The sequence below is a fragment of the Scyliorhinus torazame genome, unplaced genomic scaffold (genome assembly GCF_047496885.1).
Source record: "Scyliorhinus torazame isolate Kashiwa2021f unplaced genomic scaffold, sScyTor2.1 scaffold_807, whole genome shotgun sequence".
Lineage (NCBI taxonomy): Eukaryota > Metazoa > Chordata > Chondrichthyes > Carcharhiniformes > Scyliorhinidae > Scyliorhinus > Scyliorhinus torazame.
In genome coordinates this window covers 1,469-17,202 of record NW_027308534.1, presented here as the reverse complement: position 1 = coordinate 17,202, position 15,734 = coordinate 1,469, and the positions used below count along the sequence as shown (strand labels likewise).

The following is a 15,734-nucleotide window of genomic DNA, read 5'->3' as shown; positions in this document are numbered from 1 at the left end:
TGCGGCGCTCCCTCAGCCCTGACCCTCAGACAGTGCGGCGCTCCCTGAATCCTGACCCTCCGACAGTGCGCTGCTCCCTCGGTCCTGACCCTCCGACAGTGCGCCGCTCCATCGGTACTGAACCTCAGACAGTGCGCTGCTCCCTCAGTACTGACCCTCCAACAGTGTGGTGTTCCCTCAGCCCTGACCCTCTGACAGTGCGGCTCTCCCTCAGCACTGACCATCCGACAGTGCGGCGCTCCCTCAGCCCTGACCCTCAAACAGTGCGGCACTCCCTCAGTAATGACCCTCAGACAGTGCGGGGCTCCCTCAGTACTGACCCTCCAACAGTGCGGGGCTCCCTGAGCCCTGAACCTCAGACAGTGCGGCGCTCCCTGAGCCCTGACCCTCAGACAGTGTGGCGTTCTCTCAGTCCTGACCCTCAGACAGTGCGGTGCTCCCTCAGTACTGACCCTCCAACAGTGCGGGGCTCCCTGAGCCCTGAACCTCAGACAGTGCGGCGCTCCCTGAGCCCTGACCATCCGACAGTGCGTCGCTCCCTCAGCACTGACCCTCAGGCTGTGCAGCACTTCCCCAGCCCTGACCCTCCGGCTCTGCGGCCCTCCCCCAGCCCTGACCGTCCGGCTGTGCGGCCCTCCCCCAGCCCTGACCCTCCGTCTGTTCGGCCCACCCCTGCCCTGACCCTCCGGCACCCTGACCCTCCGGCTGTGCGGCCCTCCCCCAGCCCTGACCCTCCGGCACCCTGACCCTCCCACAGCCCTCACCCACTGGCACCCTGACCCTCCCACAGCCCTGACCCTCTGGCTATGCGGCCCTCCCCCAGCCCTGACCTTCTGGCTGTGCGGCCTTTCTCCAGCCCTGACCATCCGGCAGTGCGGCCCTCCCCCAGCCCTGACCCTCCGGCTGTGTGGCCCTCCCCGAGCACTGACCCTTACCTGTGCAGCCCTCCCCGAGCCGTGACCCTCCGGCTGTGCGGCCCTCCCTCTGCCCTGACCCTCCGACACCGTGATCCTCCCACAGCCCTGACAGTCCGGCTGTGCGGCCCTCCCACAGCCCTGACCCTCCGGCACCCTGACCCTCCCCCAGCCCTGACCCTCTGGCTGTGCAGCCCTCCCCGAGCCCTGACCCTCCAGCTGAGTGGCCCTCCCCGAGCCCTGACCCTCCGGCTGTGCGGCCCTCCCCGAGCCCTGACCCTCCAGCTGTGTGGCCCTCCCCCAGCCCTGACCCTCCGGCTGTGCAGCCCTCCCACAGCCCTGACCCTCCGGCAGTGCGGCGCTCCCTCAGTACTGACCCTCCAGCACCGCGAGCCTCCCCGAGCCCTGACCCTACGACAGTGCGGCGCTCCCTCAGCCCTGACCCTCTGACCGTGCGCCGCTCCCTCAGCCCTGACCCTCAGTCAGTGCAGCGCTCCCTCAGTACTGACCCTCAGACAGTGCGGCGCTCCCTCAGCCCTGACCCTCTGACAGTGCGGTGCTCCCTCAGCCCTGACCCTCCGGCAATGCGGTACTCCCTCAGTATTGACCCTCCGACAGTGCGGCACTCCCTCAGTACTGACCCCCCGACAGTGCGGTGCTCCCTCAGTACTGACCCTCCGACAGTGCGGCACTCCCTCAGCCCTGACCCTCCGACAGTGCGGCGCTCCCTCAGCCCTGATCCTCCGACAGTGCGGCTCTCCCACAGCCCTGACTCTCAGACAGTGCCGCGCTCCCCCAGCCCTGACCCTCAGGCTGTGCGGCCCTCCCCCAGCCCTGACCCTCCGGCTGTGCGGCCCTCCCCCAGCCCTGACCCTCCGGCTGTGTGGCCCTCCCCCAGCCCTGACCCTCCGGCACTGCGGCCCTCCCCCAGCCCTGACCATCCGGCAGTGCAGCCGTCCCCCAGCCCTGACCCTCCGGCTGTGTGGCCCTCACCGAGCCCTGACCCTCCGGCTGTGCAGCCCTCCCCGAGCCCTGACCCTCCGTCTGTGCGGCCCTCCCCCAGCCCTGACCCTCCGGCACTGCGGCCCTCCCCCAGCCCTGACCCTCCGACACCGTGATCCTCCCACAGCCCTGACCCTCCGGATGTGCAGCCCTCCCCGAGCCCTGACCCTCCGGCTGTGCAGCCCTCCCCGTGCCCTGACCCTCCGGCAGTGCGGCGCTCCCTCCGTACTGACCCTCCAGCACCGCGAGCCTCCCCGAGCCCTGACCCTCAGACCGTGCGGCGCTCCCTCAGTACTGACCCTCAGACCGTGCGGCGCTCCCTCAGTACTGACCCTCAGACCGTGCGGCGCTCCCTCAGTCCTGACCCTCAGACAGTGAAGCGCTCCCTCAGCCCTGACCCTCTGACAGTGCGGCGCTCCCTCAGCCCTGTGCCCCCCCCCCCCCCCCCCCCGTGAGTGCAGCACTCCCTCAGTACTGACCCTCCGACAGTGTGGGGCTCCCTCAGCCTGACCCTCAGACAGTGCGGGGTTCCCTCAGCCCTGACCCTCAGACAGTGCGGCGCTGCCTCCGTACTGACCCTCCGGCAGTGCGGCGCTCCCTCAGCCCTGACCATCCGACAGTGCGGCGCTCCCTCCGTACTGACCCTCCGACAATGAGGTGTTCCCTCAGTACTGACCCTCCGACAGTGCGGCGCTCCCTCAGCCCTGACCCTCGGACAGTGCGGCGCTCCCTCAGCCCTGACCCTCAGACAGTGCGCTGCTCCCTCGGTCCTGACCCTCAGACAGTGCGGCGCTCCCTCAGCCCTGACCCTCAGACAGTGCGGCGCTCCCTCAGCCCTGACCCTCAGACAGTGCGGCGCTCCCTCAGCCCTGACCCTCCGACAGTACGGCTCTCCCCCAGCCCTGACCCTCAGGCACCCTGACCCTCCCACAGCCCTGACCCTCTGGCTGTCCAGCCCTCCCCGAGCCCTGACCCTCCGGCTGTGTGGCCCTCCCCGAGCCCTGACCCTCCGGCTGTGCAGCCCTCCCCGAGCCTTGACCCTCAGTCTGTGCTGCCCTCCCACAGCCCTGACCATCCGGCAGTGCGGCCCTCCCTCAGCCCTGACCCTCAGTCGGTGTGGTGCTCCCTCAGTACCGACTCTCTGACCTTGAGCCGCTCCCTCTGTCACTGCAGCGATCCCTCAGCCCTGACCCTCTGACAGTGCGGCGCTCCCTCAGTACTGACCCTCTGACAGTGTGGCGCTCCCTCAGCCCTGACGCTCAGACAGGCCTCACCCTCCAACAGTGCCGCGCTCCCTCAGCCCTGACCATCCGACAGTGCAGCGCTCCCTCAGCACTGACCATCCGACAGTGCGGCGCTCCCTCAGCACTGACCATCCGACAGTGCAGCGCTCCCTCAGTACTGACCCTCTGACAGTGCGGCGCTCCCTCAGTACTGACCCTCCGACAGTGCAGCGCTCCCTCAGTACTGACCCTCCGACAGTGCGGCGCTCCCTCAGCACTGACCATCCGACAGTGCGGCACTCCCTCAGTACTGACCCTCCGACAGTGCGGCGCTCCCTCAGTACTAACCCTCTGACAGTGCGGCGCTCCCTCAGCACTGACCATCCGACAGTGCAGCGCTCCCTCAGTACTGACCCTCTGACAGTGCGGCGCTCCCTCAGCACTGACCATCCGATAGTGCGGCATTCCCTCAGTACTGACCCTCCGACAGTGCGGCACTCCCTCAGTACTGACCCTCTGATAGTGCGGCGCTCCCTCAGTACTGACCCTCCGGCAATGCGGCACTCCCTCAGTACTGACCCCCCGACAGTGCGGTGCTCCCTCAGTAGTGACCCTCTGACAGTGTGGCGCTCCCTCAGTACTGACCCTCCGACAGTGCGGAGCTCCCTCAGTACTGACCCCCCGACAGTGCGGTGCTCCCTCAGTACTGACCCCCCGACAGTGCGGTGCTCCCTCAGCACTGACCCTCCGGCACTGTGTCCCTCCCACAGCCCTGACCCTCCGGCTGTGCGGCCCTCCCCCAGCCCTGACCCTCAGGCTGTGCGGCCCTCCCCCAACCCTGACCCTCCGGCTGCGCGGCCCTCCCTCTGCCCTGACCCTCCGGCACCCTGATCCTTCCCCAGCCCTGACCCTCCGGCTGTGCGGCCCTCCCATAGCCCTGACCTTCCGGTTGTGCGGCCCTCCCCCAGCCCTGACCCTCCGCATCTGCGGCCCTCCCCTGCCCTGACCCTCCGGCACTGCGGCCCTCCCCCAGCCAGGACTCTCCGTCTGTGCGGCCCTCCCCCAGCCCTGACCCTCCGGCACCCTGACCCTCCCACAGCCCTGACCCTCCGGCAGTGCGGCCCTCCCCCAGCCCTGACCCTCCAGCACCCTGACCCTCCCACAGCCCTGACCCTCCGGCTGTGCGGCCCTCCCCCAGCCCTGACCCTCCGGCTGTGCGGCCCTCCCCCAGCCCTGACCCTCAGGCTGTGCGGCACTCCCCCAACCCTGACCCTCCGGCTGTGCGGCCCTCCCTCTGCCCCAACCCTCCTCCGGCACCCTGACCCTCCCCCAGCCCTGACCCTCCGGCTGTCCGGCCCTCCCACAGCCCTGACCCTCCGTCTGTGCGGCCCTCCCCCAACCCTGACCCTCCGTCTGTGCGGCCCTCCCCCAACCCTGACCCTCCGGCCCTCCCCCAGCCCTGACCCTCCGGCTCTGCGGCCCTCCCCCAGCCCTGACCCTCCGGCTCTGCGGCCCTCCCCCAGCCCTGACCCTCCGGCTCTGCGGCCCTCCCCCAGCCCTGACCCTCCGGCTCTGCGGCCCTCCCCCAGCCCTGACCCTCCGGCTCTGCGGCCCTCCCCCAGCCCTGACCCTCCCACAGCCCTGACCCTCCGGCTCTGCGGCCCTCCCCCAGCCCTGACCCTCCCACAGCCCTGACCCTCCCCCAGCCCTGACCCTCTGTCTGTGCGGCCCTCCCCCAACACTGACCCTCTGTCTGTGCGGCCCTCCCCAACCCTGACCCTCTGTCTGTGCGGCCCTCCCCCAACCCTGACCCTCCGTCTGTGCGGCCCTCCCCCAACCCTGACCCTCCGGCTCTGCGGCCCTCCCCCAGCCCTGACCCTCCCCCAACCCTGACCCTCCGTCTGTGCGGCCCTCCCCCAACCCTGACCCTCCGGCTCTGCGGCCCTCCCCCAGCCCTGACCCTCCCCCAACCCCGACCCTCCAGCTGTGCGGCCCTCCCCCAACCCTGACCCTCTGTCTGTGCGGCCCTCCCCCAGCCCTGACCCTCCCCCAACCCCGACCCTCCAGCTGTGCGGCCCTCCCACAGCCCTGACCCACCGGCGCCCTGACCCTCCGGCGCCCTGACCCTCCGGCGCCCTGACCCTCCGGCGCCCTGACCCTCCGGCGCCCTGACCCTCCGGCGCCCTGACCCTCCGGCGCCCTGACCCTCCGGCGCCCTGACCCTCCGGCGCCCTGACCCTCCGGCGCCCTGACCCTCCGGCGCCCTGACCCTCCGGCGCCCTGACCCTCCGGCGCCCTGACCCTCCGGCGCCCTGACCCTCCGGCGCCCTGACCCTCCGGCGCCCTGACCCTCCCCCCCGCCCTGACCCTCCGGCGCCCTGACCCTCCGGCGCCCTGACCCTCCGGCGCCCTGACCCTCCGGCGCCCTGACCCTCCCACCGCCCTGACCCTCCCCCCGCCCTGACCCTCCCCCCGCCCTGACCCTCCCCCCGCCCTGACCCTCCCCCCGCCCTGGCCCTCCCCCCGCCCTGGCCCTCCCCCCGCCCTGGCCCTCCCCCCGCCCTGGCCCTCCCCCCGCCCTGGCCCTCCCCCCGCCCTGGCCCTCCCCCCGCCCTGGCCCTCCCCCCGCCCTGGCCCTCCCCCCGCCCTGGCCCTCCCCCCGCCCTGGCCCTCCCCCCGCCCTGGCCCTCCCCCCGCCCTGGCCCTCCCCCCGCCCTGGCCCTCCCCCCGCCCTGGCCCTCCCCCCCGCCCTGGCCCTCCCCCCGCCCTGGCCCTCCCCCCGCCCTGGCCCTCCCCCCGCCCTGGCCCTCCCCCAGCCCTGGCCCTCTGTCTGTGCGGCCCTCCCCCAACCCTGGCCCTCTGTCTGTGCGGCCCTCCCCCAGCCCTGACCCTCCGGCTCTGCGGCCCTCCCCCAGCCCTGACCCTCCCACAGCCCTGACCCTCCCACAGCCCTGACCCTCCGGCTCTGCGGCCCTCCCCCAGCCCTGACCCTCTGTCTGTGCGGCCCTCCCCCAACCCTGACCCTCTGTCTGTGCGGCCCTCCCCCAGCCCTGACCCTCCGTCTGTGCGGCCCTCCCCCAGCCCTGACCCTCCGGCTCTGCGGCCCTCCCCCAGCCCTGACCCTCCCACAGCCCTGACCCTCCGGCTCTGCGGCCCTCCCCCAGCCCTGACCCTCCCACAGCCCTGACCCTCCCCCAGCCCTGACCCTCTGTCTGTGCGGCCCTCCCCCAACCCTGACCCTCTGTCTGTGCGGCCCTCCCCCAACCCTGACCCTCTGTCTGTGCGGCACTCCCCAACCCTGACCCTCCGTCTGTGCGGCCCTCCCCCAACCCTGACCCTCCGGCTCTGCGGCCCTCCCCCAGCCCTGACCCTCCCCCAACCCCGACCCTCCAGCTGTGCGGCCCTCCCCCAGCCCTGACCCTCTGTCTGTGCGGCCCTCCCCCAAACCTGACCCTCTGTCTGTGCGGCCCTCCCCCAACCCTGACCCTCCGGCTCTGCGGCCCTCCCCCAGCCCTGACCCTCCCCCAACCCCGACCCTCCGGCTGTGCGGCCCTCCCACAGCCCTGACCCACCGGCGCCCTGACCCACCGGCGCCCTGACCCTCCGGCGCCCTGACCCTCCGGCGCCCTGACCCTCCGGCGCCCTGACCCTCCGGCGCCCTGACCCTCCGGCGCCCTGACCCTCCGGCGCCCTGACCCTCCGGCGCCCTGACCCTCCGGCGCCCTGACCCTCCGGCGCCCTGACCCTCCGGCGCCCTGACCCTCCGGCGCCCTGACCCTCCGGCGCCCTGACCCTCCGGCGCCCTGACCCTCCGGCGCCCTGACCCTCCGGCGCCCTGACCCTCCGGCGCCCTGACCCTCCGGCGCCCTGACCCTCCGGCGCCCTGACCCTCCGGCGCCCTGACCCTCCGGCGCCCTGACCCTCCGGCGCCCTGACCCTCCGGCGCCCTGACCCTCCGGCGCCCTGACCCTCCGGCGCCCTGACCCTCCGGCGCCCTGACCCTCCGGCGCCCTGACCCTCCGGCGCCCTGACCCTCCGGCGCCCTGACCCTCCGGCGCCCTGACCCTCCGGCGCCCTGACCCTCCGGCGCCCTGACCCTCCGGCGCCCTGACCCTCCGGCGCCCTGACCCTCCGGCGCCCTGACCCTCCGGCGCCCTGACCCTCCGGCGCCCTGACCCTCCGGCGCCCTGACCCTCCGGCGCCCTGACCCTCCGGCGCCCTGACCCTCCGGCGCCCTGACCCTCCGGCGCCCTGACCCTCCGGCGCCCTGACCCTCCGGCGCCCTGACCCTCCGGCGCCCTGACCCTCCGGCGCCCTGACCCTCCGGCGCCCTGACCCTCCGGCGCCCTGACCCTCCGGCGCCCTGACCCTCCGGCGCCCTGACCCTCCGGCGCCCTGACCCTCCGGCGCCCTGACCCTCCGGCGCCCTGACCCTCCGGCGCCCTGACCCTCCGGCGCCCTGACCCTCCGGCGCCCTGACCCTCCGGCGCCCTGACCCTCCGGCGCCCTGACCCTCCGGCGCCCTGACCCTCCGGCGCCCTGACCCTCCGGCGCCCTGACCTTCCGGCGCCCTGACCCTCCGGCGCCCTGACCCTCCGGCGCCCTGACCCTCCGGCGCCCTGACCCTCCGGCGCCCTGACCCTCCGGCGCCCTGACCCTCCGGCGCCCTGACCCTCCGGCGCCCTGACCCTCCGGCGCCCTGACCCTCCGGCGCCCTGACCCTCCGGCGCCCTGACCCTCCCACAGCCCTGACCCTCCGGCAGTGCGGCCCTCCCCCAGCCCTGACCCTCCAGCACCCTGACCCTCCCACAGCCCTGACCCTCCGGCAGTGCGGCCCTCCCCCAGCCCTGACCCTCCAGCACCCTGACCCTCCCCCAGCCCTGACCCTCCGGCTGTGCGGCCCTCCCCCAGCCCTGACCCTCCGGCTGTGCGGCCCTCCCCCAGCCCTGACCCTCCGGCTGTGCGGCCCTCCCCCAGCCCTGACCCTCAGGCTGTGCGGCACTCCCCCAACCCTGACCCTCCGGCTGTGCGGCCCTCCCTCTGCCCCAACCCTCCTCCGGCACCCTGACCCTCCCCCAGCCCTGACCCTCCGGCTGTCCGGCCCTCCCACAGCCCTGACCCTCCGTCTGTGCGGCCCTCCCCCAACCCTGACCCTCCGTCTGTGCGGCCCTCCCCCAACCCTGACCCTCCGTCTGTGCGGCCCTCCCCCAACCCTGACCCTCCGTCTGTGCGGCCCTCCCCCAACCCTGACCCTCCGGCTCTGCGGCCCTCCCCCAACCCTGACCCTCCGGCTCTGCGGCCCTCCCCCAGCCCTGACCCTCCGGCTCTGCGGCCCTCCCCCAGCCCTGACCCTCCGGCTCTGCGGCCCTCCCCCAGCCCTGACCCTCCGGCTCTGCGGCCCTCCCCCAGCCCTGACCCTCCGGCTCTGCGGCCCTCCCCCAGCCCTGACCCTCCGGCTCTGCGGCCCTCCCCCAGCCCTGACCCTCCGGCTCTGCGGCCCTCCCCCAGCCCTGACCCTCCGGCTCTGCGGCCCTCCCCCAGCCCTGACCCTCCGGCTCTGCGGCCCTCCCCCAGCCCTGACCCTCCGGCTCTGCGGCCCTCCCCCAGCCCTGACCCTCCCCCAGCCCTGACCCTCCGGCTCTGCGGCCCTCCCCCAGCCCTGACCCTCCCACAGCCCTGACCCTCCGGCTCTGCGGCCCTCCCCCAGCCCTGACCCTCCCACAGCCCTGACCCTCCCCCAGCCCTGACCCTCTGTCTGTGCGGCCCTCCCCCAACACTGACCCTCTGTCAGTGCGGCCCTCCCCCAACCCTGACCCTCTGTCTGTGCGGCCCTCCCCCAACCCTGACCCTCCGTCTGTGCGGCCCTCCCCCAACCCTGACCCTCCGGCTCTGCGGCCCTCCCCCAGCCCTGACCCTCCCCAACCCCGACCCTCCAGCTGTGCGGCCCTCCCCAGCCCTGACCCTCTGTCTGTGCGGCCCTCCCCCAACCCTGACCCTCTGTCTGTGCGGCCCTCCCCAACCCTGACCCTCCGGCTCTGCGGCCCTCCCCCAGCCCTGACCCTCCCCCAACCCCGACCCTCCAGCTGTGCGGCCCTCCCACAGCCCTGACCCACCGGCGCCCTGACCCTCCGGCGCCCTGACCCTCCGGCGCCCTGACCCTCCGGCGCCCTGACCCACCGGCGCCCTGACCCACCGGCGCCCTGACCCACCGGCGCCCTGACCTCCGGCGCCCTGACCCTCCGGCGCCCTGACCCTCCGGCGCCCTGACCCTCCGGCGCCCTGACCCTCCGGCGCCCTGACCCTCCGGCGCCCTGACCCTCCGGCGCCCTGACCCTCCGGCGCCCTGACCCTCCGGCGCCCTGACCCTCCGGCGCCCTGACCCTCCGGCGCCCTGACCCTCCGGCGCCCTGACCCTCCGGCGCCCTGACCCTCCGGCGCCCTGACCCTCCGGCGCCCTGACCCTCCGGCGCCCTGACCCTCCGGCGCCCTGACCCTCCGGCGCCCTGACCCTCCGGCGCCCTGACCCTCCGGCGCCCTGACCCTCCGGCGCCCTGACCCTCCGGCGCCCTGACCCTCCGGCGCCCTGACCCTCCGGCGCCCTGACCCTCCGGCGCCCTGACCCTCCGGCGCCCTGACCCTCCGGCGCCCTGACCCCCCCCCCCGCCCTGACCCCCTCCGGCGCCCTGACCCCCTCCGGCGCCCTGACCCCCTCCGGCGCCCTGACCCCCTCCGGCGCCCTGACCCCCTCCGGCGCCCTGACCCCCTCCCCCCGCCCTGACCCCCTCCCCCCGCCCTGACCCCCTCCCCCCGCCCTGACCCCCTCCCCCCGCCCTGACCCCCTCCCCCCGCCCTGACCCCCTCCCCCCGCCCTGACCCTCCCCCCGCCCTGACCCTCCCCCCGCCCTGACCCTCCCCCCGCCCTGACCCTCCCCCGCCCTGACCCTCCCCCCGCCCTGACCCTCCCCCCGCCCTGACCCTCCCCCCGCCCTGTCCCTCCCCCCGCCCTGACCCTCCCCCCGCCCTGACCCTCCCCCCGCCCTGACCCTCCCCCCGCCCTGACCCTCCCCCCGCCCTGACCCTCCCCCCGCCCTGACCCTCCCCCCGCCCTGACCCTCCCCCCGCCCTGACCCTCCCCCCGCCCTGACCCTCCCCCCGCCCTGACCCTCCCCCCGCCCTGGCCCTCCCCCCGCCCTGGCCCTCCCCCCGCCCTGGCCCTCCCCCGCCCTGGCCCTCCCCCCGCCCTGGCCCTCCCCCCGCCCTGGCCCTCTCCCCCCGCCCTGGCCCTCCCCCCGCCCTGGCCCTCCCCCCGCCCTGGCCCTCCCCCCGCCCTGGCCCTCCCCCCGCCCTGGCCCTCCCCCCGCCCTGGCCCTCCCCCCGCCCTGGCCCTCCCCCCGCCCTGGCCCTCCCCCCGCCCTGGCCCTCCCCCCGCCCTGGCCCTCCCCCCGCCCTGGCCCTCCCCCAACCCTGGCCCTCCCCAACCCTGGCCCTCTGTCTGTGCGGCCCTCCCCCAGCCCTGACCCTCCGGCTCTGCGGCCCTCCCCCAGCCCTGACCCTCCCACAGCCCTGACCCTCCGGCTCTGCGGCCCTCCCCCAGCCCTGACCCTCCCCCAGCCCTGACCCTCTGTCTGTGCGGCCCTCCCCCAGCCCTGACCCTCTGTCTGTGCGGCCCTCCCCCAACCCTGACCCTCCGTCTGTGCGGCCCTCCCCCCCAGCCCTGACCCTCCGTCTGTGCGGCCCTCCCCCAGCCCTGACCCTCCGGCTCTGCGGCCCTCCCCCAGCCCTGACCCTCCCACAGCCCTGACCCTCCGGCTCTGCGGCCCTCCCCCAGCCCTGACCCTCCCACAGCCCTGACCCTCCCACAGCCCTGACCCTCCCACAGCCCTGACCCTCCCCCAGCCCTGACCCTCCCCCAGCCCTGACCCTCTGTCTGTGCGGCCCTCCCCCAACCCTGACCCTCTGTCTGTGCGGCCCTCCCCCAACCCTGACCCTCTGTCTGTGCGGCACTCCCCAACCCTGACCCTCCGTCTCTGCGGCCCTCCCCAACCCTGACCCTCCGGCTCTGCGGCCCTCCCCCAGCCCTGACCCTCCCCCAACCCCGACCCTCCAGCTGTGCGGCCCTCCCCCAGCCCTGACCCTCTGTCTGTGCGGCCCTCCCCCAAACCTGACCCTCTGTCTGTGCGGCCCTCCCCCAACCCTGACCCTCCGGCTCTGCGGCCCTCCCCCAGCCCTGACCCTCCCCCAACCCCGACCCTCCGGCTGTGCGGCCCTCCCACAGCCCTGACCCACTGGCGCCCTGACCCTCCGGCGCCCTGACCCTCCGCGCCCTGACCCTCCGGCGCCCTGACCCTCCGGCGCCCTGACCCTCCGGCGCCCTGACCCTCCGGCGCCCTGACCCTCCGGCGCCCTGACCCTCCGGCGCCCTGACCCTCCGGCGCCCTGACCCTCCGGCGCCCTGACCCTCCGGCGCCCTGACCCTCCGGCGCCCTGACCCTCCGGCGCCCTGACCCTCCGGCGCCCTGACCCTCCGGCGCCCTGACCCTCCGGCGCCCTGACCCTCCGGCGCCCTGACCCTCCGGCGCCCTGACCCTCCGGCGCCCTGACCCTCCGGCGCCCTGACCCTCCGGCGCCCTGACCCTCCGGCGCCCTGACCCTCCGGCGCCCTGACCCTCCGGCGCCCTGACCCTCCGGCGCCCTGACCCTCCGGCGCCCTGACCCTCCGGCGCCCTGACCCTCCGGCGCCCTGACCCTCCGGCGCCCTGACCCTCCGGCGCCCTGACCCTCCGGCGCCCTGACCCTCCGGCGCCCTGACCCTCCGGCGCCCTGACCCTCCGGCGCCCTGACCCTCCGGCGCCCTGACCCTCCGGCGCCCTGACCCTCCGGCGCCCTGACCCTCCGGCGCCCTGACCCTCCGGCGCCCTGACCCTCCGGCGCCCTGACCCTCCGGCGCCCTGACCCTCCGGCGCCCTGACCCTCCGGCGCCCTGACCCTCCGGCGCCCTGACCCTCCGGCGCCCTGACCCTCCGGCGCCCTGACCCTCCGGCGCCCTGACCCTCCGGCGCCCTGACCCTCCGGCGCCCTGACCCTCCGGCGCCCTGACCCTCCGGCGCCCTGACCCTCCGGCGCCCTGACCCTCCGGCGCCCTGACCCTCCGGCGCCCTGACCCTCCGGCGCCCTGACCCTCCGGCGCCCTGACCCTCCGGCGCCCTGACCCTCCGGCGCCCTGACCCTCCGGCGCCCTGACCCTCCGGCGCCCTGACCCTCCGGCGCCCTGACCCTCCGGCGCCCTGACCCTCCGGCGCCCTGACCCTCCGGCGCCCTGACCCTCCGGCGCCCTGACCCTCCGGCGCCCTGACCCTCCGGCGCCCTGACCCTCCGGCGCCCTGACCCTCCGGCGCCCTGACCCTCCGGCGCCCTGACCCTCCGGCGCCCTGACCCTCCGGCGCCCTGACCCTCCGGCGCCCTGACCCTCCGGCGCCCTGACCCTCCGGCGCCCTGACCCTCCGGCGCCCTGACCCTCCGGCGCCCTGACCCTCCGGCGCCCTGACCCTCCGGCGCCCTGACCCTCCGGCGCCCTGACCCTCCGGCGCCCTGACCCTCCGGCGCCCTGACCCTCCGGCGCCCTGACCCTCCGGCGCCCTGACCCTCCGGCGCCCTGACCCTCCGGCGCCCTGACCCTCCGGCGCCCTGACCCTCCGGCGCCCTGACCCTCCGGCGCCCTGACCCTCCCCCAGCCCTGACCCTCCCCCAGCCCTGACCCTCCCCCAGCCCTGACCCTCCCCCAGCCCTGACCCTCCCCAGCCCTGACCCTCCCCCAGCCCTGACCCTCCCCCAGCCCTGACCCTCCCCAGCCCTGGCCCTCCCCCAGCCCTGACCCTCCCCCAGCCCTGACAATAGTTATCAAAATGGTTAATTGGAGCTGATGCAGTGCTGTCTGAAATGGCACTGAGCTCCAGCGGTATGGTAAAGTGGGGGGGCTTTGCCGAAAAGGTCAGTATGTGTGCGCCCAGGCCTGCAGCAAGCTGATTGGCTGAACTGCCTGTCAAGTGACCTGGCACGTGGAGGTCGATGAGCATTCACTCGCTCAGCATCATCCACAAACAAATGCGTTCAACAAGGCCCGCACAATATCCCGCCTCAGGCTGGCAAGTGGCAGGTGACAGAAGGAACATCCCATCTCCGATTTAGCGGGTAGCCCGGTTTGAGACGGGGATGAGGAAGAATATCTTCTCTCCGAGGGGAGTGAATCTGTGGACTTTGCTCCGTAGAGAGCTGGAGAGGGCGGGTGAAGCATGTTCAAGGCTGAGATAGACAGATTTTTAATCATTGAGCGAATCGAGGGTTAAGGGATACGGCAGGAAAGTGGAGTTGAGAATTAGCAGATCATCCATGATCGCTTTGAATGGCGGAGCTGGCTAGATGGGCCGAATGGCCTCCTTCTGTTCCCACGTCTTAGAGTCGTCTGAGGGATAGGAAGAGGTTCGAGACTTGTAGGGGCTGGAGGGGTTTACAGAGATAGGGATGGTGGTTGGGGCTGGATGGTAGGGGCTGGTGGAGGCTACAGCGATAGGGAGGGTTGTCGGGACTGGAGGAGGTTTCAGAGATAGGGAGGGTTGTACAGACTGGAGGAGGTTACAGAGATAGGGAGGGTTGTAGGGGTGGAGGAGGTTACAGAGATAGGGAGGGGTGGAGGAGGTTACAGGGATAGGGTTGTAGGGGCTGGAGGAGGTTACAGGGATAGGGAAGGTTGTAGGGGCTGGAGGAGGTTACAGGGATAGGGTTGTAGAGGCTGGAGGAGGTTACAGAGATGGGGAGGGTTGTAGGGGCTGGAGGAGGTTACAGAGATAGGGAAGGTTGTAGGGGCTGGAGGAGGTTACTGAGATAGGGAGGGTTGTAGGGGCTGGAGGAGGTTACAGGGATAGGGAGGATTGTGGGGCTGGAGAGGGTTACAAAGAAACTAGTAAAGCCGGGGGGGGGGGGGGGTCCATTCGACCCTTAGAGCCCGCTCAGCCATTCATTATTATAATGGCTAATCATCCAACTCAAGAGCCTAATCCCGCTTTCCCCCCATGTCCTTTGATTCCCTTCCCCCAAGTGCAGGTCTTTATCAAACGCTCTCTGAAAGTCCAAATATACTACACCCACTGGCTCCCCCTCGTCACCTCTACTGGTTACATCCGCAAATCATTTATTTTTAATATAAAAGCGCACCCAATTTTTTCCAAATAAGGGGCAATTTAGCGTGGCCAATCCACCTACCCTGCACATCTTTGGGTTGTGGGGGTGAGACCCACACAAACACGGGAGAATGTGCAAACTCCACATGGGCAATGACCCTGGGCCTGGATTGGGGACTCAGCGCCGTGAGGCAGCAGTGCTAACCACTGCGCCACCGTACCGCCCCAACCTCGAAGAATTCCAGCCGATTTGTCAAGCATGATTTCCCCTTCATCAATCTGTGCTGATTCTGTCCGATCCTGCCACTGTTTTCCAAACGCTCTGCTATAAAATCTTGAGAATGGTTCTAGAATTTTCCCCACTGCCGGCGTCAGGCTGACTGATCTATAATTCCCTGTTTCTCTCTACCTCCCTTTTTTAATAGTGGAGTTACATTAGCTACCCTCCAATCTGCAGGGATAGTTCCAGAGTCTATAGAATCCTGGAAGATGACCACCAATCCATCCACTCTTTCTAGAGCCACCTCCTTAAGCGCTTAAGTACAGAGATAGGGAGGGTTGTAGATGCTGGGGGAGGTTACAGAGATAGGGAGGGTTGTAGGGGCAGGAGGCGGTTACAGAGTTAGGGAGGGTTGGAGGCGGTTACAGAGATAGGGAGGGTTGTAGGTGCTGGGGGAGGTTACAGAGATAGGGAGGGTTGTAGGGGCTGGAGGAGGTTACAGAGATGGGGAGGGTTGTAGGGGCTGGAGGAGGTTACAGAGATAGGGAGGGTTGTAGGGGCTGCAGGACGTTACAGCGAGGGAGAGAGGGAGGGTTGTAGGGGCTGCAGGAGGTTAAAGATAGGGAGGATTGGAGGCGGTTACAGAGAGTTGTGGAACTGGGTTTGGAACAGGATGGTGATTTTTGGGTAGGGGTTGGAGGGAGCGGGTTGGTGGGTATGCTTGCTGAGCTGATGGTTACAAAGGGTGCTCGTCGAGAATAGCATTCTGAATAATCGGTTGCCTCTGTTGGAGGACGTTTCTATTTTCCTTAACATGTTGTCACTAACCAATATTCCCAGTCCCAAGAGGAGGAAACGATCAGAGGATGGAATGAGGGAGCATCTTACTGGCAGTGCCCGCAGTGAGGGCTACTACAAAATTAGCAAGTTAGAGAAAGACATGTATCTCCGAGTTCCAGTTACTGCACGAGAGGCACTCAACACACATGTAGGTGTATTCAGCACACTTTGCTCCTCCACTCTGTCTCTCCAAACTCTTCGCTGTCTCTCCAAACTCCACTCTGTCTCTCCAAACTCTGCTCTGTCTCTCCAAACTCCTCACTGTCTCTCCAAACTCCTCGCTGTCTCTCCAAACTCCTCGCTGTCTCTCCAAACTCCTCGCTGTCTCTCCAAACTCCTCGCTGTCTCTCCAAACTCCTCG

General features: G+C 71.6%; 1 protein-coding gene across 1 annotated transcript in view; it reads left to right on the top strand.

The window, feature by feature from the left end:
• Window positions 1-15,521, top strand: part of LOC140406725 (histone-lysine N-methyltransferase SETD1A-like) — a gene marked incomplete at its 3' end in the record, with an annotated part of 94,167 nt that extends 78,646 nt beyond the window's left edge. Inside the window, exon 7 of the mRNA XM_072494674.1 lies at window positions 15,358-15,521. Coding sequence (XP_072350775.1) covers window positions 15,358-15,521 — 164 coding nt within the window. The remainder of the gene's footprint in view (window positions 1-15,357) is intronic.
• Window positions 15,522-15,734: the final 213 nt, after the last annotated feature.